At 44.5% G+C, this 25,995-nt stretch overlaps 1 protein-coding gene across 1 annotated transcript in view; it reads left to right on the plus strand.

Moving 5' to 3' along the window:
* The window catches only part of LOC125449328 (probable ATP-dependent RNA helicase DDX60), a 143,554-nt gene that overhangs the window by 85,042 nt on the left and 32,517 nt on the right, over nt 1-25,995 (plus strand). The window contains exons 24-31 of the mRNA XM_048525033.2: nt 4,285-4,412; nt 7,591-7,749; nt 10,297-10,435; nt 14,312-14,464; nt 15,719-15,823; nt 16,793-16,993; nt 18,959-19,063; nt 22,410-22,551. Coding sequence (XP_048380990.1) covers nt 4,285-4,412; nt 7,591-7,749; nt 10,297-10,435; nt 14,312-14,464; nt 15,719-15,823; nt 16,793-16,993; nt 18,959-19,063; nt 22,410-22,551 — 1,132 coding nt within the window. The remainder of the gene's footprint in view (nt 1-4,284; nt 4,413-7,590; nt 7,750-10,296; nt 10,436-14,311; nt 14,465-15,718; nt 15,824-16,792; nt 16,994-18,958; nt 19,064-22,409; nt 22,552-25,995) is intronic.

Raw genomic sequence — 25,995 nt, forward strand, 5'->3', positions numbered from 1 at the left:
TATTTCTCATATATCAAAAAATTGTTTGGTGGACACCATCAGACATTGTAGTGTCATATTCCAGACTAATTCACTGTGTTTAAATTTCATCAGCTACAGTGTCTGACTTGTACTGCAACTATTCTAGATAATTAGTGCTCTCTAGATTACTGAACAAGGGACGTCACTCCTTCACCACCATCTCCCGATTAGGTAGCAACGCCTAGAAGGAGTGCTATAACAGGCCCATGCTTGTCTTTGCATAAAATATAGACCACGTTTCATTTCTCTTCTGCCCCATGAGGGCGTTCTTTCTACTTACAAATATGCATGAACCAAAAATATCAGATGTAGGAGTAAGGGGTAGGCCATTCAGCCCTTTGTGCCTTCTCTGCTGTTCAACATGATTGCGGCTTGGATTTGGATTTGAACTTCACTTTCCCATCTGCTGCCCCTTTCCCTGAGAGATCAAAGGTCAGACCATCCCAATCTCAAACGTACTCATGGATTTAGTTTGATTTATTGTTGTCACATTACTGAGGTAAAGTGAGAAGTTTTGTTTTGTGTGCAGTACAGGCCAGTCATACCTTTCCTTTTCACTGCCAAATCCTTTCTGAAATGTGAATGTTTCCAGCGATTTGTTCAGTGTGGTCCCTCTGCATCTCACAAATCAGCAATATCACATTACTTCATAGAACATAGATCAGGACAGGCCCTTCAGCCCATGATGTTGTGCCAAACTTCTACCCTAAACCTAAGGTCTGTCTAACCTCCACCCCTACCTTACACTGTCATCCGTATGCCTATCTAATAGCCGCTTAAATGCCCCTAATGAGGCCAACTCCACTACCCTCTCCGGCAATGCATTCCACGCTCTTACCACTCTCTGAGTAAAGAGCCTACGTCTGACGTCTCCCCTACATCTACCTCCATTCACTTTAGAACTTTGCCCCCTCATAATAGCTACCTCCACCCTAGGAAAAAGTCTCTGGCTGTCCACTCTATCTTTATCTCTGATCATTCAAAGACAGTTTGGATAATTTCTAGCCTACATCTTAGCATTTGCCTTTAAGAGGCTTCTATTTTCTTACACAGATCTCTTACTATTGTTCTGCCTTCTGATTAACACAGGAACCTGAATAGGATAGCAGCAATCCTTTTATGCAGCAAGCATTTAGGGTCTGGACTCTAGTTCCTGCAAATATGTTTGAATCAGATTTTACAGAGAATTTCGAAATTGGAAACAGAAACAGAAATTGCTGAAAAAGCTCAGCAGGTCTGGCAGCATCTGTAAAGAGAAATCAGCGTTCATATTTTGGGGTCCTGTGCCCCTTCTTCAGAGCTATTTTTTTGATATAGCAGCTAGACAGAGATTGTCAGGCTAAAAATCTGAGATTTTTCACTGTAGCAGCCAGACAGGGACTTCCAATTCTGAAGAAGGGCCACCTGGCCCAAAATGTTAACTCTGATTTCTTTCTCCATAGACATACTGAGTTTCTCCAGCAACTTCAGTTTTCGTTTCTGATTTCCAGCATCTGCACTTTTTTCAATTTTTTTTGTGAAATTGGATTCTTGGCAGACAGAGAAAAAAGTCTTTGCAAGTTTGAGTGGAAAGGGATTTGGGAGTGAAATGATGTGACTTGCAGAGGGCCAGAATTGATACAGCAGGCTGAAAGGTCCGTTGCTGTGCTGTAACCATTCTATTGTTCCATATAGAACATAGAACATAAAACATTACAGTGCAGTACAGGCCCTTCGGCCCTCGATGTTGTGCCTGTGAAACTAATCTGAAGCCCATCTAACCTACAGTATTCCATTATCATCCATATGTTTATCCAATGAACACTTAAATGCCCTTAAACTTGGCGAGTCTACTACTGTTGCAGACAGGGCATTCCACGCCCTCACTACTCTCTGAGTGAAGAACCTGCCTCTGACATCTGTCCTATATCTATCACCCCCTCAATTTAAAGCTATGCCCCTTCATGCTAGCCATCTCCATCCGAGGTAAAAGGCTCTCACTGTCCACCCTATCTAATCCTCTGATCACCTTGTATGTCTTTATTAAGCCACCTCTTAACCTTCTCTCTAACAAAAACAGCCTCAAGTTCCTCAGCCTTTCCTCATAAGACCTTCCCTCCCGACCAGGCAACACCCTGGTAAATCTCCTCTGCACCCTTTCCAATGCTTCCACATCCTTCCCATAATGCGGCGACCACAACTATATGCGATACTCCAAGTGCGGCCGCACTCCACTACCCTCTCCGGCAACACATTCCACGCCCCGACCACTCTCTGAGCAAAGAACCTACCTCTGATGTCTCCCCTATACCTACCTCCACTCACTTTAAAACTATGCCCCCTCGTAATAGCTCCCTCCACCCTAGGAAAAAGTGGAAACATCTGGGAAAACAGCTCAACTAGAGTTGGTGCCTTAAATAATTTAAGATGGAAATGTGAAGAAAATTATTTTGCTCAAAGGGTCATGAGTCTGTGGAGTTTTCTTGCTCGGATTGATGTGTAAGTCAGGCGACTGTCTGTGTGGAGTTTGGGCCTGTACTGCACTGTAATGTTCTATGTTCTATATGGAGCAATGGAATGGTTACAACACAGCAACAGACCATTCAGCCTGCTGTACCAATTCTGGCCCTCTGCATTTTTGCGATACCAGAGATTGATAGATTCTTGACTAATGAGGAGGTTGTAGTGTGTTTGTTGAGTGTGAAGTTGAAACCACAATCAGATCCCCCATGAGTTTATTGAACAATTGGATAAGTTATATTAGATGAGTAGCTTATGCTTGCTTCTAATTCATACTGTATTGTATCATATGACTCCTAAGATAGGAAAGGATAGCTGGGCCTTGGTTTCTTGTGTATTTTGGGTGTCCAGAGGTCTAGTAAAGACAAGGCCCATCTCTTCAGGATGGCTGGCTGGAAATGCCCTATTGCTATGCATCACAAAATTGTTACCGCACACAAGGAGGCCATTTGGCCCATTGTGCCTTCACCAGTTCTACAGAAGAACACCATAATCTGGTTAATCTTCTTTATCCTCATATCCTTACACACTATTTTTAACCAAATAACCATCTAAGGCTGATTGAAAACAAAAATGCTGGAGATCACAGCGGGCCAGGCAGCATCCATGGAGAGAGGGGAAGTTTCGAGTAAAGATGCTTTAGCTCTAATGTAGAGTCATCTACACTCGAAACGTTAGCTTGCTTTCTCTCCACCAATTCTGTCTGACCTGCTGTGATCTCCAGCATTTGTTGTTTTCAGCACAGACTCCAGCACCTGCAGTCATTTGCTCCTAAATCATCCAATGCCCTCCCGAAAGCCTCAATTGAACCTGCAATCCGCCACATTTCCAGACAGTGAATTCCAGTTCTTAACTACTCACTGAGTGAAAAGTTTTTCCTTGTATTACCATTACTTCTGCGGATTGCTATAAATCTATATCCTCTTGTTCTTGCCCCTTTTACAGACGGAAGCAGCTTCTCAACTATCTACTCTCCCCAGATGACTCACAATTTTAAAAAAATCTCCACTAAATCTCCTCTCAGCCTTCTCCTCTCCAAGGAGAACAGGTCCACTTTCTTCAATCCATTCTCATCACTGAAGTTTCTCATTCCTAGATCAATTCTTGTTGCTTGCTTCTGCACCCTCTCCAACATGTTCTCATCTTTCCTATAATTTGGTGCCATGAACTGTACACAACACTCCAGTTGAGGTCCACAAAGTGTTACAGACAAGTTCAACATCACCTCCTAGCTCTTGTATCCCCATGAGTAAAGCCAAGGATGCTATGTGCTTTATTAACCGCTACCTCCACCTGTCCTTCCCCCTTCAATGATTTGTGCATGTAGACACTCAGGTAACTGGACAGCACAGTGGCTCAGTGGTTAGCACTGCAGCCTCACAGCGCCAGGGACCCAGGTTCGATTCCAGCCTCGGGTAACTGACTGTGTGGAGTTTGCACATTCTCCCCGTGTCTGCATGGGTTTCCTCTGGGTGCTCCGGTTTCCTCCCACAGTCCAAAGATGTGCAGGCTCGGTGGATTGGCTGTGCTAAGTTGCCCGTAGTGTTCAGGGGTGTGTGTGTTATAGGGGGACAGGTCTGGGTGGGATGCTTCAAGGGGTGGTGTGGACTTGTTGGGCCGAAGGGCCTGTTTCCACACTGTGGGGAATCTAATCTAAATCTCTGATCCTGCAGTCCCTTTAGAATTTTGTCCCCTATTTCATCTGACCAATGTGTCCCCTCACACTGCATCAAATCCATGAATTGTCTGTGCTCTTTACCTCAGGTGGAAGGTGTGTTGCTTTTACTGAACCCGGAAGCTGAAAGGACATTTCAGGACAGTGAGAAGAGAAACTTTCCACTTCTGGTTGAAACACTGCAAAAGATGGATTTGTTACCTGCTTTATTTTTTGCGTAAGTGCCTTTGGACCATCAACTGGGGACAACTTTTATTTTCTATTCATTGATGGGATGAGGACGTCGCTGGCCAGGCAGCATTTATTGCCCATCCCCAATTACCCAGAGGGCAGTTCAGCGACAACCGCATTGCTGTGGGTCTGGAGTCACATGTAGGCCAGACCAGGCAAGGATGGCACTTTCCTTCCCTAAAGTGACCCAGATGTGTTTTTTTTATGACAATCGACAATGGATTCATGGTCATCATTGCAATCTTAATTCCAGATATTTTCATTGAATTCAAATTCTGCCAACTGCCATGGCTGGATTCGAACCCAGGTCCCCAGAGCATTATCTGGGATCTCTGGGTTAACAGTCCAACGATAATACCACTCAGCCATCACCTCCCCATAATGGAATTGCTGCGGTGCTATAAAGAAATGATTACACTCTTTGAAAAAAACACAGGGCTTATTTTACAATGTGTGTGGAGCCTGGATTTCTGTGGGGCTTCGGCAGCTGGACCGTCATAACATCATGACATCAGAGGCAGGTTTACAGAAATCCCCCCACAACATAAGAATGAGAAGCAAGAGCAGGCCATTCAGCTCCTCAACTGTGCTCTGCCATTTAATACAATCACGACTGATCTCATCTCAACTTCAACTCTACATTCCTGCCCACTCTCCGTAACCTGTTACTCAGTAAAAATCTGCCTGTCTCCTTCTTAACTTTTTTCAGCATCCACCGCACTCTGAGGGAGTGAATTCCACAGATTCACTACCCTTTAGCGAAGTAACTTCTTCTCATCTCTGTTTGAAATCTGCGATCCTTGCATGAAAACTTTGACTCTTGTTCCACAATCGCCCACATGGGGGCAGCATGGTGGCTCAGTTATGCGGCAGGTCTATAAAACCCTGGTTCGACCACACTTGGAACAATGTTAGATAACAAGGGGCAGAGCTGGATGAACACAGCAGGCCAAGCAGCATCATAGGAGCAGGAAGGCTGACGCTTCGGGCCTAGACCCTTCTTCAGACCCTTCTTACACTTGGAATAATGTGTTCATTTCGGGTCACCTCATTATAGGAAAGATGTGGAAGCTTTAGAGAGGGTGCAGAGGAGATTTACCAGGATGCTGCCTGGGCTGGAGGGCACGTCTTATGAGGAAAGGTTGAGGGAGCTAGGGCTTTTTTCATTGGAGTGAAGAAGGATGAGAGGTGACTTTTCCGAGGTGTACAAGATGATGAGAGGTATAGATAGAGTGGATAGTCAGAGACTTTTTCCCAGGGTGGAAATGACTATTACGAGGGGGCATAATTTTAAGGTGAGTGGAGGAAGGTACAGGGGAGGTGTCAGAGGCAGGTTCTTCACACAGAGAGTGGTGGGCGTGTGGAAGGCGCTGCTGGCAGTGGTAGTGGAGTCAGAAACTTTTAAGGACATTTAAGTGACTTTTGGATAGGCACATGGAGGATACCAAAATGTAGGGTATGCAGGACAGATTGATCTTAGCGTGGGATAATAGGTCGGCACAATATCTTAGGCTGAAGGGCTGGTACTGTGCCATACTGCTGTATGTTCTAATATCCACTCCACCCCACTCTGAACCTGACAGAGCGAAAGCCTAGACTTAGCGAAAGCCCTGGCTAGAATGGCCACTCACCACCCCATGGTCACTCGTTCTGGGCACGAGGCAGCTCTCAATCAACAAAAGCAACAGCACCTACCCCCTCCCCCCTGCTCCGCCCCGCTCACCATCCCAACCACAATCCGCTGTCCCCATTCCCTGGATAATGTCTTCACTTGCACCTGCCTCATTGCTACCACTTTCTGACCAACTGCTTTCTGCTTCTCCAATGAGAGCTTGTTTTAATCAGAACCCAGGACATAGGGGTGGAAGTAGGCCATTCAGCCCATTGAAATTACATCACCAGTCAGTGAGATCAAGGCTAATCTGATAACCCTGAATTCCACTTTCCTGCCTTTTCCCCATAACTTTCTGAGTCGCTTACTGATTAAACATCTGCCTATCTCGGCCTTGAGGACACTCAATCACCCAGCTCTCAACAGCTCTCTCGGTGGTGAAGAATTCCACGGTTTCACAAGCCCCTAAGAGATGAGATTCCTCTTCATCTGTGTCTTAAGTGTGTGACTGCTTATTCTGCAATTATAACCCCCGGTCCTAGACTCTCCCACAAGGGGAAACAACCATTCTTCATCTACTTTGCCAAGTCCCCGAAGAATCTTGGAACAAAAATAGAAGTTGGTGGAAAAGCTCAGGAGCATCTGTGAAGGAGTAAAACAAAGTTAACATTTTGGGTCTGGTGACCCTTCCTCAGAACCTTGCTCTAAGAATCCTCTATGTTTCAACATTCTTCTAAATGCCAATGAACATGGGGCCAGTCTACTCATCCTGTCCTCATAAGACACTCCCTCCATACGCGGGATCAGCCTGGTGACCCTTCTCTGGATTCCCAGGTTTGTTGCCAATGACTAACATATCTGCAACAAGAGCAGGAGAGTACCAGTCCATGATTGGAGATGCACCATTTCCCTCCTATCAGGCTGAGGATGGAGAGCTAAGGGGGTTCCAATAGATGTTGATGTTTCCTGACAGACTGCCCATTGGGTGAATTTTCTGAGTCTTCTGACGAGCTCTCTGGGCAGATTCACACCCCTCCCTTGTACTGTGAGCATTGATTGGCTATAAAATGCTTTAGAATTCCCACAGGTTGTAACAAAGGCACTGTAGAAATATGAGCTGCCCCTTTATATTCATAGAATCCTTACAGTGTGCAAGTAAGTCACTGGGCCTATCAAGTCCACATCAATCCTCCACAGAGCACCCTGGCCAGCTCCATCCTCTCCCTAATCCTGCATTTCCCATGGCTAATCCAAGTACATTGCACACGAGGGGAAATCTAGCATGGCCAATCCTCCTGACCTGCACATCTTTGGACTGTGGGAGGAAAGCCACACAGGTACAGAGAGAATGTGCAGCGTTCTCTCAGCCAGTCAACCGAGGCTGGAACTGAACAGAGGTCCCTGGTGCTGTAAGGCAGCGATACTACCCACTGTGTCACCGTGCCACCCTGAATGGAAGCCACCCCATTCTACAGGTCTCTACCATCCCTTGCTGCCCCTAACACAGTGTAATATTAGTTTCAAAAGCTGCTTTGTCTTTTTGCTGTTGTAGATTTGACATTGAATTGGTTGAGAGTTTTGCTGGTGAGCTGCTGATGCATTTGTTAGAAAAGGAGAAGAGCAAAAAGAATTCAAATGACATGAAGGAGAAACAGAAATTGGAAAACAAACTGCGGAAGCTGTCGAAACACCTGGAGAAAGAAGATACCTCGTAAGTCTTTTTATCAAATAAAGATTTCATCCGTACATCCCTCCCAGCATTGCAAATTAAAACTGTGCCCAGTTTTGCTCACAATGTGATGATGTTGGTGAATGTAGTGGGAGCGCTGACTCAGTCAGCAGTTTTGGGCTCCATGTCTAAGGAAGGATGTGCTGGCAAAGGAGTGGGTCCACATGAGATTTCCAAGAATAATTCCAGGGATGAAGGGCTTGTCAGTTGAGGAGTTGTTGAGGACTCTGGGTCTGTACTCAATAGAGTTTAGAAAGATGAGGGTGGGGTCTGATTGAGACTTACGAAATAGTGAGAGGCCTGGATAGAGTGGACATTGAGAAGATGTTTCCACAAGTAGGAGATCCAAGGGCCCAAGGGCACAGCCTCGGAGTGAAGGCCTGACCCTTTAGAACTGAGGAGGAGTTTCTTCAGCCAGGGGGTGGTGAATCTTTGGAACTCATGACTACAGAGGACTGTGGAAGCCCAGCAGTTGAGTGTATTTAAGACAGAGATAGAGAAGTTCTCAATCAGTAAGTGGACCAAGGGTTATGTGGAGAAGTCAGGAGAATGGGGTTGAGAAACATATCAGTCACGATCGAGTGACAGAGGAGACTCGATGGGTGAAATGGCCTAATTCTGCTCCTCTACCTTATGGTCTTATGGTGTCAGAAGAGATCAAATGCCAAGTCAGATACTCAAATCCCACCGTGGCAAATAGTCAAATTTGAATTCAATAAGAATCTGGAATTACCAGTCTAATGATGACCATGAAACCATTGTCAATTGGCGGAAACATCTATCTGGTTCACTATTATCCTTCTGTGAAATTAAAAGCTTTCTTTACCTGATCTGCCTGGACTCCAAGTCCACAGAAATGTAGTTGGTTCTTAACTGCCCTCAGGGCAATTAGGGATTAATAAACTCTGGCCCAGCCACCAACATCTGCATTCTATGAATGAATTTTTAGAAACTAAAACTAGGGAGATGCTACACTCCTTGAGGGAGATGCTGCATGGTCATTTGTGCTATCTTTGGGAGAGAACTTTAACTCACAACTTGCATTCCCATACAGCTCCTTTCATAACTTCAGGGTCCCCCAAAGTGCTTCATGGTCTTTGAACAAGCACTTTTCAAATGCAAATCTCTGTTCCACGAACAGAAACACGATAATGTCCTGTTTTTAGGGGTATTGGTCAATAAATAGAGATAGTAAGAGCTGCCAATGCTGGAGTTTGAGGTAACGCAGTGTGGAGCCGGAGGAACACAGCAGGCCAGGCAGCATCAGAGGAACAGGAAAGCTGACATTTTTCGTTGGGACAACCCCATTCTCCTGACTTCTCCACATAACCCTTGATCCATTTACTAATTGAGAACTTATCTATCTCTGTCTTAAATACACTCAACTGCTGGGCTTCCACAGCCCTCTGTAGCGGTGAGTTCCAAAGATTCACCACCCTCTGGCTGAAGAAACTCCTCCTCAGATCTAAAGGGTCATCCCTTCACTCTGAGGTTTGCCCTTGGGCCCTATTCTCTCCTACTAGTGGAAACATCTTCTCTACGTCCACTCTATCCAGGCCTCTCGGAATTTTGTAAGTTTCAATCAGACCCCACCCTCATCTTTCTAAACTCCATTGAGTACCGACCCAGCGTCCTCAACCACCCCTCAAATGACAAGCCTTTCACTCCTGGGATTATTCTTGGAAATCTCATGTGGACCCCCTGCTTCTTCAGAAATTTGCTTTTAGTATGGAGCTATCGTTTATCCCTTTTAAGGGAGAGGCTGGATAGCTGGGATTCTTTTCCCTGGAGCACCGAAGGTTGAGGGGTGACCTTACAGAGATTTATAAAATCATGAGGGGCAGAGATAGGTGAATAACCAAGTTCTTTCCCTATGGTGGGGCAGTTCAAAACTAGAGGGCATATTTTCAAGGTGAGAGGGGAAAGATTTAAAAGGGACCTGAGGGTCAACTCTGAGGTTGGCTCTGAGAGCACTCAGAGTACACTTTCAACATTAAAAAAAAACGTTTGGACAGATGCATGAATGGGAAAGGCTTTAGAGCGATATGGGTTAAAGACAGGCCAGAGGGACTAGTTTAATTTGGGAGTATGGTTGATGTGGATGCATTGGACCAAAGACTCTGTTTCCATGCTGTATGTCTCTGTGGCTCTGACCCATGAACTCTAATTTCCTCCTGTCAAAATGCCAACTCTGCTTCTGTCTCCATAGGTGTTGCCAGACCTGCTGAGCTTCTCCAGCACTTCCTGTGTTTGGCTCACAGCATCCGTTACTGTTGCCCTAAAGGATAGACAGGCCTTATTTAATGCCATGTCCGAAAGATAACACTGCTATCCTTGCAGTCTTGCACTGTGAGGATCAATTTGAATTGTGTGTTCAACTTATTGGATTTGGACCTGATCCCAGGTGCCTGACACTGTTTGTGGATCACTACAAATCCCTCACAATTCTCAACCACCAAAACTGCTGGCTTCAGTTCTTCACCTCGGATCATTGGTCACCAGGTTCTTTGTTTATTTTTATTTCAAAAGGACTAACCTCACCAGAAAGCAAAGTGAGCAACTCATACTTTACCGTACTGAATACGACACGTTAGAGCAAAAATACCGGAAACTTTGTGAGCTGCCTCCCGGCTGTACTTTTGCAGAGACTTCAACGGCAGATGAACAGGTAATGGGTTAGATCTTGCTGAAGTAGGACATCTCACACTGTACATGGAATTGTTGATTGGGCCAGAGGAGGTGGTGCAGGGCTGATTGCCTCAACAGGTTGAGGAATCCAGAATCTCAAGCTTATTGTTCAGGAAGTCTGGGTTCAAAGCCCACAACGACAGATGATGAAATGTGTGTTCAATAACATAGGGTGCAAAAATGTTTTATTGTCGACCATTACTGACTGTTAGAAAAACCCATCTGGTTCACTAATTCCCTTTACAGAAGGATATCCGACACCCTAACCTGGTCTGCTTTGGCTCCAGCAATGTGGTTAATTCTTTAATTGCTTTCTGGGCAATTAACAATGGGCATTTCTGTTGGCCTCATCAGTGACACCCACCTCCCATGAGTGAATGTAAAAAAACAGGAACGTTATCACACAGAACTCATCCTAGCCCATTGCTTCTGGCTGAGTCCATTTTTAGCCTTTCCCACGTTAACCTCATCTTCTAGGACGGGACCCATACCGTGGCAGTTTATAGCACTCCAGGTGCAAACCCAGGTACTTTTTAATGGCTCTGATCTTCCTGCAAGTAGCTGCTTCCAGTTCGCTTTGGTCAGAGTTTATTTCTTAAATTCATTTGTGGACTCTGGGTGTCGCTGGCCACGTCAGCATTAATTGGCCATCCCTAACTGCCCTTGAGAACATGTGGTGAGCGACCTTCTTGAACCTCAGCAGTCCACGTGCTGTAGGTTGGTTCATTAGGGACGGAATTCCAGGACTTTGACCCAGCATTAGTTAAGGTACAGTGATATATTTCCGAGTCAGGATGGTGATTGGTTTGGAGGGGAACTTGTAGGTGCTGGTGTTCCCATGTATCTTCTGCCCTTGTCCTTCTAGATGGAAATGGCCATGAGTTTGGGAGGTGCTGTCAAAGGATCTTTGGTGAATTTCTGCAGTACGTCTTGTAATTAGTACACACTGCTACTGAGCGTCGGTGGTGGAGGGAGTTGATGCTTGTGGATGTGGTGACAATCAAGGGAGCTGCTTTGCCCTGGATGGTGAAGCTACATCCATCCAGCAAGAGTATTCGATCACACTCCTGACTGTGCCTTGTAGATGGTGCACAGGCTTTGGGGGGTCAGGCGGTGAGTTATTTGCTGCAGGATTTTCACCTGTGAGCTGCTCTCGGAGCCACTGCATTAAAGTGGCAAGTCCAGATCCTTCTTTTGATATTAAAATTTGTCTGCCCCAGTTCCGGACCTTTATTTCTCATTGATCTTTGACCTTATCCCTAATTGCCCTTAAACTCTTACTAAATTATGGTCATTCACTGAAATGCTCCCCCACTGCCACATCTACTCCTTATCCAACATTTTTGCTTAAACTCCAGCCCAGTAGCAGTCTGTCTCTTGCAAGATTATCTTTATGTTGACTTTTCAGTCTCACTCCTTCCCCCTAAACCCTGCATTCACTGGAAATATACCACATTTGTGGTCACTTCTGAGGAAGGGTTACTGAACTTGAAATGTTAACTCTGTTTTCTTTCCTGTGGCACTGCCAGACCTGCTGAGTTCCTCCAGCAATTTCTCTTCTGGTATGACGAGACGCTGGACCAAATCAGTGAATGGTGTTGGCTGATGATATGATTTGTCTTTCAGACAAATTAATTGATGAGAAAATAGTAATTAGAGGCATTTACAGACATTAGAAAACAGAATCAGGTTTAAATAACACACTGGAAGAGGAGGCTCTACTAATATCCTCATCCTCAATGATGGGAGAGTCCAGCACATCAGTGCAAAAAATAAGGCTGAAGCTTTCGCAGCTTTCAGCCAGAAGTGCCGAGCGGATGATCCATCTCAGCCTGCTCCTGTGGTCCTTAGCATCACAGATACCAGTGTTCATCCAATTCAATTCACTCCACGTGATATCAAGAAATGGTTGGAGGTACTTGATGCAGCCAAGTGAAAAATTGACCAGGTACGTCATGTACATAAAAAGCAGGATAAATCCAACCCAGCCAATTATCACCCCATCAGTCTCCACTTGATCATTAGTAACGTGATGGAAGGTGTCAAGCTGTCAAGCAGCACCTGCTCAGCAATAACTTACTCAGTGACGCCCAGTTTGGGTTCCGCCAGGGCTACTCAGCTCCTGACTTCATTACAGCCTCGGTTCAAACACGGACAAAAGAGCTGAATAGTAGAGGCGAGGTGGGAGCGACAGCCTTTGACATCAAGGCTGCATTTGACCAAGTGTGGCATCGAGGATCCCTGGCAAAGCTGGAACCAATGGGTATCAGGGGACAAGCACTACGGTGGTTGGAGTCACAACTGACACATAGGAAGATGGTGGTGATTGTTGGAGGTCAATCATCACAGCTCCAGGACATCTCTGCAGGAGTTCCTCAGGGTAGTGCCCTAGGCCCAACCATCTTCAGCTGCTTCATCAATGACCTTCCCTCTGTCATATGGTCACAAATGGGGATGTTCACTGATGATTACACAATGTTCTGCACCATTCGTGACTCCTCAGATGCTGAAGCAGTCCATGTTCAAACACAGCAAGATCTGGACAATATCCAAGCTGGGGCTGACAAGTGGCAAGTGACATTCGCGCCACACAAATGCCAGGCTATGACCATCACCAATAAGAGACAATCTATCCACTGCCCCTTGACATTCAGTAGTGTTACTATCACTGAATCTCCCACTATCGACATTCTGGGGGTTACCATTAACCAGAAACTTAACTGGACTCACCACATAAACACTGTGGCTGTAAGAGCAGGTCAGAAGCCAGGAATACTGCAACAGGTAATTCACTTCCTGACTTGTCAAAGCCTGTCCACCATCTACAAGACCTGGATGGGTACAGCTCCAACAACACTCAAGAAGCTTGACACCACACAGAACAAAGCTGCCCGCTTGATTGGCATCACATTCACCATCAATTCCCTCCACCATCAACACTCAGTAGCATCAGTGTGTACTATCTACAAGATGCGTTACAGAAATTTATCAAACATTCTCAGACAACACCCTACAAACCCATGATGACTACTTCCCAGGAGGACAAGGGCAACAGATACATGAGACATCACCACCTTCAATTTTGCCTTGAAAGCCACTCACCTTCCTGGCTTGGAAATATATCGCTGTTCCTTCACTTTCACTCGGTCAAAATCCTGGAATTCCCTCCCTAATAGCATTGTGGGTCAACCTTCAGGAGGTGGTCTGCAGTAGTTCCAAAAGGCAGCTCATCACCAACTCCTCAAGGGCAACTAGGAATGGGCAAGAAATGTTGGCCAGCCCACATCCCACAAATGATTCTATTTTAAAATGCATCATTATGCAGAGTTGTATTAAAGAGTGACTTTGTTCAATGGAGAAGTCATAAAATTGTCGTGATGCAAATTCCTATAGAAAAAAATCAAATTTCTTATAAATGAGTTGGCGGGTTCAAAATTCTTAGCCTCACCAAGGGTGCAGTAATAAACAGTAGAGGTAAAAGAAGTGAGACATTTCAAGGAGAGCACCCTAGATTGTTTCCTGAGTGTGTTGTGACAAGATCTCAGGCCCATAGAATTAGCAAGAAGAACAAAAGCTAATGAATCAGGGAGGTGATCTGGAATTTTATGGTACCAAATTAAATAACAAAGTTTAATCAAATAATGAACAAAAAACATAAGTTGCTGGAAAAGCTCAGCAGGTCTGGCAGCATCTGTGAAGAAGAGAATCAGAGTTAATGTTTCGAGTCTAGCAACCCTGTTTTCTTCACAGATGCTGCCAGACCTGTTGAGCTTTTCCAGCAAGTTCTGTTTCTGTTCCTGATTGACAGCATCCGCAGTTCTCATTTAATCAAACAGTTCCACTTTTATTCTTGCAGTTCCGGAATAAGATCTTCTTCCGTATGCAGAAAGCAAACCTTTCTAGGTACTTTCAGGCAATGTTTTTCCGGGCAATTGGTTGTCATCATGCTTCCCTGAATAACCGGGTCAAACAAACTGTCGAGATGTTGTTCAGGCGAGGCTATATCAAGGTCAGTAAATATTATTCAATATTGCAGTCTTTCAAAACTTTTCTTGTGCTGATGGGCTGTAGACGGCCGTCAGGTTAACAGGCTGAACATAGCCTGGGTCCCTGAGTTAATAGTCCAGCCATTGCCTTCTTAAGGAAGCAACGATAGCATCGTACAGAGTGGTGAATGCCTTGGTCTGTGTGATCTCCCGGGTTGATTTTAATCACCTGAGTGGACGAGAGGATAATTTGTGATCTTTGTGTGTGAAATAACTGTCAGTGTCCGTCACCAAGTTGCACTTTATTTACACTGGCTACGGTCCACCAGCTCAGAGTCAGTCCCTGAGGTATATTGTCTGCCTCACTGTGGGGAAGCATGTGGCCAAGCATTGGCGTTCCTGCTGCAATTGAGGAATGTTTACATCTGCCACCAGATTAGATGGTTGTGGGGAGGTGGCTGGGGAGGTGAGGCTGAGGGAATGGAAGAAGACCATAATACAAAATGACAACAAGAATAGGCCATTCAGCCCCTCGAGCCTTCTCGAAGATCATGACTGTTGTTAAATACAGATACTCAAGGAACCATAGCAGAGGCAGTTTGTCGGAAGAGTCAGTCTTTCCTTGTTTGTCAATCTTATTTATTTCTATGTTTTTAACTGCTAGCCTGACTGACCGATAAATAAAACTTACCCGTTATTCCTTAAACAATGAATGAAATGTTGTCAGGTGTCAAGAATGACAAGTACGAGAAAATGGTTAATTTGTAGTATTAATTTTCAATAGTAACTTGCATCAGAGATGTTGTGAGTTGCTAAAAATTATGAACCATGTACCCGTCAGTTATTCTTGTGAAAGTGAAGCCCAAATAAGGTCTTCCTTCAAGAAATGTGAATTTCTCACGAAGAGAGTGCAAGAAAATGGTGTCAGTGGATTCAATCTTCAATGAAAACGATGAGCCATAAGTCTTTTCATACACTGGGTAATGTATTCTAATCTCCCCTAGCCTTGCACCTTGCCCCACATAGTTGACACTGAGCCTATGTGTAGCTATTTACAATAGTAGTTATTTGTCGACACATTTATTGGCAATCAGGACAACTTTTGTATCATTATTTTTCAAGAAAGCCAATTATTGCCTCTGAACACTTTTAATCATCTGAGATGGTTGAAATTTATAGATGAAAGTGGCCACATACTCAGAAAGCTGTGTGAAGCTGTTGATTAAATTTTCACGTCAGTGAAAATGGTTAAAACTATTTCTTTTTTTTGTGTGAAGGTGGTTAGTTCCACATCAACACTTGCTTTGGGAATTAATATGCCATGCAAGACAACTGTCTTTCTTCAAGATTCAGTGCACCTGGATTCCCTCAGTTACAGGCAGGTAGGAGATACAGATTGTGAGCAAATAATTATCCTGTTTTTATTTCTTCATGGGCTGTGGGAATCATTGGCTATGCCAGCATTTGTGGGCATTTATTGCCTATTCCTAATTTCCTCATCAGCAGGTAAAAGAGAACTGCATTGGTCAGACTATCTAAAGATAGCAGACTTCCTTCCATACAGGACATTAGAATTTTTACAACAGTCATTGATGGTGTCACCACATTTTAAAACAAATTTCAAATTTGTTATTTCAATTTCACCACTTGCTCTGGTGGGATTTGAACATGTCGCCCTTCCGACCAAGAACTTGGCCAGGCCTCAGGGATGCTGGGATAGCGACCATGCTGTTGACTCCCCTAACTGTGCAGGCTAAGACTGATACTTTCTAAGTGAGGGGTAGATGGGGTTGTCAGATAGAACATAGTCCTGAGCCCAATATGGATCCCTAGTGCAGCCCAACGTGAAAATATGGGGCCCCTGGAGCTAATCATAATAGTGTAGGATTTCTCTGGATCTTACCAGGTGGCATTGACCCTCCCTGATCCTGACTTTCCCCATTAAAATGTCGTGATAGATTTTTGGCCCTGAGATCTCTCCTTTACCCTGATAGCCTCTTCCCACTGGGTGAATGTCTGGACTAATGCTCGGGGTCTTCCATTGTGATCGCCTGACTGAATCGATGACTGAGCTACTGAATGACCAACTGAATATCAACAGCACTCTAGGGTCGAACATTCCAAAGACTCAGACCCCTCTGAGTGAAGACATTTTTCCTCATCCCAGTGCTATGCAGCCAGCTTCTTACCCTAGCTCTATGAGCCTTAGTCTGGATTGTCCAGCTAAGGGTAACAGGCACTCAGCATCTATAGATGCAAAACGCACCTACAGACATCAAACCTCTGCCATCAAGACTGTACTTGACTCACAACCTAAGTTTGAAATATAATTGTGTTTCTTCACTTTCCAGATGTCAGGAAGAGCCGGGCGTCGTGGTATGGATAATCTTGGGAACGTTATTTTCCTGAACGTGCCTTTGCCTAAAGTGCAACGACTGATAAAAGCTAATGTCCCTCAACTGAAGGGCCAGTTCCCCCTGAACATAACCTTTGTACTCCGCCTCTTGTTATTAGCAGCTAGGGCCGATGACAAGATTGATGCTCAGGCCAAGGTACTTTGCTGATTGCTTCTCTCCTTCTGTCAGTGTTCTCTCCCCGTTCCCTTTCTGTGTTGCTGCTGCCAAATCCGATTGATCAGCCATGCTTCTGCCCAGTAAACCTCAATTTTATGATTCTCTTTGTTTTCAGATCCCTTAATGGTTTCTCCCCATCTCTTCCCAATCACAGCTCCATCATTTCTGCTCTCTTCCAATTCAAGTATCTCTGGTTTAAATCGATGTGCCTTTGCAACTTCGCTCCAACACTAAACCCTTGTATTCCCTCCTTTAAATCTCACCATCTCACTCCTCTTTTGAGATTCTTACTCCGTCCATGTGGTTTGGTGCCAAATTCTGCTTGTTTCTACTCCAGCGAAGCAGCTTAGCAATGATATATTGCGTAAAAGATAACGTAAGTATAAATTGTATTTTTACTGAGTAAATGAGGTTTAAGGCAATGTGGTATTCACAAGAGTTTAGCACTTGTGCAGAAGATGAAGACAACGTCAGGACTGGTTGTGTTATTAAGCTCCTACCCCTTTTGTAATTAGTATATAATTCCAACAGTGAAATTGAAGGATTTTTCTAAGGCCAAGCTCTAAGGGCTATGAATCAAGATGGGCAGATGGAGCTAAGCTGCAGGTCAACCAATGACAGCTTTCAGGGGCTGAGTGACCTTTCTGTGCTCCATATGTTCCTTTCTTTCCTCCTATCTAACTCTATCAGGGAAGTGATTGAGTCTGATACTTCCTTTTTAAAACGTTTATTCATGGGATGTGGGCATTGCTGGCTAAACCAGCATTTGTTGCCCAGTCCCAGTTGCCCATTGACAAGCTGGTGGTTGTAATGATCATTACAAGGTCAGCCAGGTGGACATCACGGAATGTGAGTTCCCTGACTGGGGATGTTAATCTGGCTCAATCAGGGAGTCCTGGCTGACAGATAAGAACAGGAGTTTTAGGGATCCTGTTTACTCTGAGAGCTTGCTGTGAGGGAACTGTAGCAGTGTCAAGGCTTTCCACATGTAGATAAAGGCTGACTTGGTAATGGTGGAGTTATATTTGTGGTGAGCTGCCTTCTTAAACATGCTGCAGCTCACGTGCTGTAGGTTGATCGACAATGCCCTTTAGGAGGGAATTCCAGAATTTTGACACAACAAACTATGTAGGACCTTGCTTTGGGCTGTTACATTTTCATGCGTTACAACAATGACCAGACTTTGAAAGCATTTCATTGGCTATAAAATGCATGAAAACACACTGCAATCCTGAAAAGTTACTGCACAAAACAAATCTTTTCCCACTCTATGTTGTGGTGACAATTTGAATCTGTACCCCTTGTAACCCACCACTATGCATTAATCTGAAGTAATTCTGCTTTCTGTGATTACTGTATCTCGACTAATCAAGCTAATTCTCAACACATCTTACCTCTCTGCATTTCAATGTTGACAGTCAGTTATCTTTGTTAATTCTGCAGGACTGTCTTGGATGCCATTAAACTAAACATCTTCAAAACAGAGCAATTGTAATTATCTCCTTGTCATCCCTGTTGTGTAGGATTGGATAGATTGACCCACAATGCTATCAGGGAGGGAGTTTCAATTTTCTCTCTCTCTTTGTCTCAGTTTCACTCTCACTCTCTCTTGTGTGTTTTCTCTCTCTCTTTCGTTCATTGATACCTAATAGTTGAGAGTGAAGGCGAGAGTGAGAATTGTCTGAATGTGAGTGTGTTTCTGAGAAGGAAGGGATGGCTATGGAAGAGGAGCAAGATGGGAGGAAGTTGGGGAGATAGAAGGATGGAGGACGCAGAAGGGGAACAGAGAAAAGACAAGAGTTGAGAGAGAGGACAAGACAAGGCAGTAAGTGGGCTGAGGTCATGAATGGAATAAACAGCCGAAACAGTGAGAGGATGTCTTCTTCATTGATGTAATGTTTGTCTTACCATGTTTGATTTTAGAATAATCTTTTGTCTTAACAGGTACTTTCAGTCCTACAACATTCCATGATGGCCTTCAATCAACCCAAAAAGCAGAACATTGTTAAATTCTACTTCCTGTTCTCTCTGCAGTTTCTGCTCAGAGAAGTGAGTTGATCAATGTCACATATAATCTGCCATGTCAAGAGAACTCCCAGGTTTTTGCAACATCCTGGCTCAAATAATTAGGACTCTGCTTCCAATTCCTGGTATTCCATTGCTGGAAGTATACCTAAATTCCCAATCTCCTCACTTATCGAGCCATGGAGTCATGCAGCATAGAAGCACAGTCTTTGGGCCAACCAGCCCATGTTGATCATTATCCCAAATTAAACCAATCCCACCTGCCTGCTCCCGGTCCGTATCCTTCCAAAATATTTCTTATTCATGCCCCTATCCAAAAGGCCCTTATGATTAATAAATGCAGCCACATCTATGACTATGTTTGGAAGTTCATTCCACATAAAAGCACTGCCTGTGTAAAATGATTGCCCCTCATTTTTTAAAAATCATCCCCCTCACATTCTTAAAAATATGCCCTCTTGTCTTGAACTACCCCGGCCTAAAGAAAAGCCTCCTGCTATTCAACGTATCTATACCCTGCTCATCGATTTATAAACATCTATAAGGTAACCCCAGCCCCCCTGCGCCCCTGGCGCCCCCCACACCAACCTCCTACGCTCCGGTGAACAAACGTCCCAGTTTATCTGGCTCCTCATTATAACTCAAACCGCCCATTCCTGGCAACATCCTGGTAAATCTCTTGTGAACCCTCGCCAGCTTAAAAATATCCTTCCTATAACATTCCCGTGAAGTTATAGCTGAGGGAATAGTGTCAGCTCCAAGGGTTTCCAGGTGATAGTAAAATTATCTCTCACCTCCCTCCAAAAAGGGAAATCCGCTTTCAAAAGTTAAACTTAATCTGGATTTGTCAGTTACATCAGAAAGTGATGCCGTAATTGGCACATTGATGGATGTATGACGTTACATCATTTCCAAATTCCAATCTTTGCACCATTGTAGGGTTAAACAAACTGTATGTATACTTGCACAACACTGTTATAAATCCTGAGACAGGTGTTATTGACCAGATTAAACCTCCTCAAAAGATTTTACTCAATGTTAAGTAAAACACCATTTATTCAAATACAATAGTTAAAATTCAATGAAAAGAAAAGGAATTTAGAATAACAACTCTATTGGAAAACTTGACCAAACAATACATACAGTACATATTACTCATTAACTGTTCCAACATAGCACACTCTCTGGGTGGCACAGTGGCTCAGTGGTTAGCACTGTTGCCTCACAGGGCTAGGGACCTGGGTTTGATTCCACCCTCAGGTGACTGTCTGTATGGAGTTTGCACATTCTCCCTGGGTCTGCATTGGTTTCCTTTGGGTGCTCTGGTTTCCTCCCACAGTCCAAAGATGCGCAGGTTATGTAGTTTGGCCATACTAAATTGCTCATTGTGTCCGGGATATATAGATTATGTGGATTAGTCATTGGGGAACGCAGGGTTACAAGGATGGAGGAGGGGGTGTTTAGTCTGTGTGGGATGCTCATTGGAAAGTTGGTGTGGACTTATTGGGTTGAATGGCCTGTTTCCAAGCTGTAGGGACTCTATAAACACATCTCTTATCAATAAACCGAAAATTTGGGAAATTAGATTTGTTTCACAAGTAACCCAACAGCAGAGAGAAATCCCAACTTCTAGCTGTAGCTGAGACAGGATGAAGCTAAAAGCTAAAAGAAAATATCTAGAAATCCTGTTCTTTAAAAATTGGATCAACCCAGCCAGGATGCATCTATTGTTCCACTTTTTAAAAAAAGCCCTATGGCCTCACAAGCAGATTACTTTACTGGCTTTCCAACTTGGCATGTTAGTTCTCAAAATTCACGATATAAAAAACGAGCAAAATAACCTCTTAAAGCCTCAGCATCATTACACAGGACAGGATTAACATTTTGGTGTTAAATAATTCCTGGGATGGTGGGATTTACATATGAGGATAGGTTAAATCGGTTCGAATTATATTCTCTGAATTTCAGAAGAATGAAGGGGAGAATCACACAGAAAAGTATAAAATACCAACAAGACAAAATAGGGTAAGATGCAGGAAGATGTTCTGGGGTATTCACAGTCAGGGCTCACAGTCTAAGAAACAGTGGTAAACCATTTAGGACACAGATGAGGAGAAATTTCTGATTCAAGTGCTACCTGACCTGCTGTGATTTTTCCAGCTCCCACATTTTTTGACTCTTCCATAAACAGCAACATGATCAATGATAGGTTAATCTCTCTTTGTGATATTGTTTGAGGGTTGAATATGGGTCCAGGCAGGATGGGGAGGTCAGGCTGCTGCGTGGATTTGGAACTCCAACAATCTTCTTCCAGACAGTAGCCCTGGGATCATTTACATCCCTCTGAAGAGTAGGTAGGGCCTTGATTGGGCATCTCAGCTGAAAAACAGCACTTTTAACTGCTTGGCATGTAGCAGTAAAATGGAAAGTTGTCATAGTCACAGAGAGCTGGTCACCCATTAGAGAGACGGACAGAGAGAGAGCGCCGACTGGTGATGGTTTAACCTGAGGGTCCCCACAACTGAGCAGACAGGAGGGATTGAAAGACGGAGCTTGATCCTAGCCTGAGGTAGTATGGGAATTAAAACCGTGTGATTGGCATAACTATGCACCCCAGCCAGCAGACCCCCAAAATTCAAATTTCTCCATCTGCATTGATAGGATTTGAACCATGTCCCCTTAGCTAGGACCCCTGGGTTAGGAGTCTAGTGATAATGTCGTATCACCGTCACCTCCCGCTTTTGCATTGATTGAGACATTTAAATGAAAGCAGAAACAGATGCTCAGTGGCTCTACTTGAGAGAAATTACCCCTGGTGCCCAAACCAGTCAATATTTCTCAGGCAACAGAGAGCAGCTTTTTCAGCCAGTTCCCGCAGGCGATATGCAAACAACTTACGTGAAAGCTTGTTGTGCACAAACTGGCTATTACGTTACACTGTGGACAATACTTTAAAAGAGTGTTTTAGTGGTTAGCATTGCTGCCTCACAGCTCTAGGAATCTGCATTCAGTTCCAGTCTGTGGAAATGTCTGTGTGGTTTTTCCCTGGGTGCTGTGGGTTCCTCACACAGGCCAAAGCGCAGGTTAGCTGGGTTAGCCACGGGAAATGCAGGGATAGGGTAAGGGGATGTGTCTGGGTTGGATGACCTTTGGAGCATTAAGTGTAGACTCGATGGGCTGAATGGCCTGCTTCCACACTGTAGGGTATTGTATAATTTCAGCTGTAAAATGCTTTAGGATATAGTGTCCAAATGCAAGTCTTTTCCTCTTGAATGAGAGAAAACGTATGTTCAAAGTGAATAGTAATATTGTAATTTTGGCTAAAGAGTAAAACAAGATGCTAACTGAATTCAATGATTGGTTGCTCTAGGGCTATCTGGACCGAGAGGGTCAGCCTCAGGGATTTGCAGGCCTGGTGATGCACATACATTATCATGAACCAGCCAACTTTGTCTTCATCCATTTCCTGGTGGAAGGTCTGCTGCACAAAATCTGTCAGCCTCTGAAAAGAAGTGAGTTGAAAGCATTTGTCGGTAAATTTCTGGGATGGGGCAAGAGCTCCTTGGCCTGAGGGACCATGTGGCTGGTCCATAAGTGGAAATCCTACATGCATGAGTAAAATGAGGCTTCCATCAATCAGATGGGCCAAAGGTCCTCTTATCATGCTTTAAGGACCTGATCCACCATGGGAAAAGGACGAAAAGGGTGACTGAGCTGAGAATCTGTTCCCTACTCCTCCCCCAGCCCTTTAAATCAGGCTGCAGGATAGATAACTTTGACCGGAAGTGTGGTTAAGTGACTTCAGCAATGCAGCATTCCCAAAGCAGTAGTGCCAAAGCAGCTGGACAAGCTGTGAACCCATTCACTGTTCAGCAAAGAGCATGAGTGCTAGAGATTGGGTCAAACAATACTCTGCATAGCAGGAAGAAGTATTCCTGAATATTGAAAGTTAAGGGCAGGGACGAGCTCAATGACTCCTCAAAGCTGTTTCACCCTTATTAGGATCTGCGTGTCCTGGCTGGAAACTTCCCCAGTAGCCATGCAACCTCCCACAAGAAAAGGAGAAACCCAAAACCATTTAAGGAAAGATTAAATCCAGAGCATTTCTATCCTAACTACCACCAGACAAATAGAATTCAGCCCAGGAGATTGCACGGAACAAACATTCAATCAGATGTGATCTCTGTCTTAGTCAGGAAGGGCAGACCCAGTGCCATGACACGCACGCACACACAGACACATAAAACACACACTCGCACACTCGCTGACAGACACACATGCACACACACAGGCATGCACATACAAACAGGCACGCACATACATTAAACACACAACACACACACACACACACACACATACTGACACACACACACAAAACACACACACACACAGGGACACACACACACACACAGACACGCACACACAAACACACACACACAGCCACGCACACACACGAACACACACACACACACACACACACACACACACACACAGACACACACACACAGCCACACACACACACAAAAACACACACACACACACACACACACACAAACACACACACACACACAGAGACACGCACACACACAAACACACACACACACTTGCACACACACACACAGACACAGACACACACTGACACACACACACACAGACGCGCGCGCACACACACACTGACACACGCACACTGACACACACACACAGACACACACACACAGACACACACAGACATGCACACACAAACACACACAGACACGCACACGCACAAACACACACACACTGACACACACACACAGACATGCACACACACAAACACACACAAACACAAACACACACACACAGACACACACACACACTGACACACACACACACTTGCACACACACGCACACTTGCACACACACAGACACACACACAGACACGCACGCACACACACACACACACACTGACACACACACTGACACACACACACACACACACACTCACACACGCCCACAAACAGACTTGCACACACACACAGACCTGCACACACACACAGACTTGCACACACACACAGACCTGCACACACACACACAGACCTGCACACACACACAGACACACATACACACTGACACACACACACACAGACACGCACGCACACACACACACTGACACACACACTGATCTGCACACACACACAGACCTGCACACACACACAGGCTTGCACACACACACAGACTTGCACACACACACAGACCTGTACACACACACAGACGTGCACACACACACAGACTTGCACACACACACAGACCTGCACACACACACAGACCTGCACACACACACAGACTTGCACACACACAGAGTATCGCCGTGGTGTTTTCTGGTGGCTCATTCCTCCAGGGAATGTGAGATGCGTAGATGCACAACATGCCAACACAATAATGTGCGCTTGCTGCTTGAAGGCTCAGTAATTGTCTCCTGATGCTTCACCCTGTTTCTCGGCTGGTTTTGTCAATACAGTTCAACCAGAGTTCTCCCGATAGGGCAACTCCCTGGTTTCGTACTTGCTGATGAAAGACTGGCTGTTTCTTATTTGCTTTCCTTTCTGATCCGGACACTGAGCTGAAATGTGGATGAATTTGGTGCCCCCCTCTGATCTGCCTCCTCCGGTTTTATTTAGAGGATGCCAGATGGTGCTGCCTATGACTTGAGAAATCAAGCCAGAATGGCACCCTCCCAGTCACTTGTGCAAAGGGTCACAGCAGAAGATAAATATGGATGCCCCGGGAAGCTGAGATGGAAAGCTGAAAGTCATTGAAATTTTCTAAATCTAAAAAACACCCAGGACTTCTTAAAGGATCATAGAACCTCACAACAGACAAAGTCTTATTGCCCATCATAGCTTCACTGGCTCCTAGAAAGAGCTGACCAATTAATTCCACGCTGCCCTGCTACCTCCCCATAGCTTAAGAGTTACTTTTCTGGTTTTATTAACGTGATAAGATATAGTAGCAGAATTAGGGCATTCGGCCCATTGACTCAGCTCTGCCATTTGACCATGACTAAGACTTTTCTCAAGCCCATTCTCCTATCTTCTCCCAGTAACTGTTGTCCTCTTAGTAATCAAGAACTTATCTATCTCTGTCTTAAATACAATCAATGACTTGGCCCCCACAGCCCTCTGCAGCAACGAGTTCCACAGATTAACTGAAGAAATTCCTTCTCATCCCAATTCCGAAGGATTGTTCCTATACTCTGAGGCTTTACCCTTGGATCTGAGTCTCTCCTGCTAGTGGAAACAGTGCACTTCTGCAAAATGCATTTAAACAATTCAAAGCAGTTAATAAGATAAATACATACATTGGGCTTTAATACTAGGGGCATAGAGTATAAGAGCAAGGAGGTGCTGTTGAAGTTGCACATGACATTTGTTGGACGTCGGCTGAAGTATTGTGTTCCACTGTGGTTGTCACATTAAAAGAAAGATGTGAATGCATAGCAAATCTGTGCTTCTTTGAAATAACTACTGCATGTGCTTGTGTAAGAGTTGCATAGGTGAGCATCCGGAAGTGATTTACATGAGTGAGAAGCTGCAATTACAAAGATGAATTGGAGAAGTTGGCATTGTTCTTCTTAGAGAGAAGAAGGCTGAGGCGAGATTTGATAGACTATTTTTAAATTGTGAGTGGCCAGGATAGAGTAAATAGGGAGAAGCTGTTCCCTTTTGTAAAAGAACAAGAGGGCATTAAAGTTATCTGCAAAAGAAGCGAAAATGATGTGAGGAAAAAGACTTTTCACTCAGGGAGCAGTTAGGGTGTGGAACTTACTGCCTGGAAGTGCGGTGGAGAAGGATTTAATTGAGACATTCAAGAGGGGCAATGGATAGAAATTTGGATATTATTTGGTGCAGAGACATGGGGGGGGGAAAGCAGGAGTTTGTCATTAGGTCATGTGGCTTATGCAACAAACAAACATGATG

The sequence above is a fragment of the Stegostoma tigrinum genome, chromosome 3 (genome assembly GCF_030684315.1).
Source record: "Stegostoma tigrinum isolate sSteTig4 chromosome 3, sSteTig4.hap1, whole genome shotgun sequence".
Taxonomy (NCBI): domain Eukaryota; kingdom Metazoa; phylum Chordata; class Chondrichthyes; order Orectolobiformes; family Stegostomatidae; genus Stegostoma; species Stegostoma tigrinum.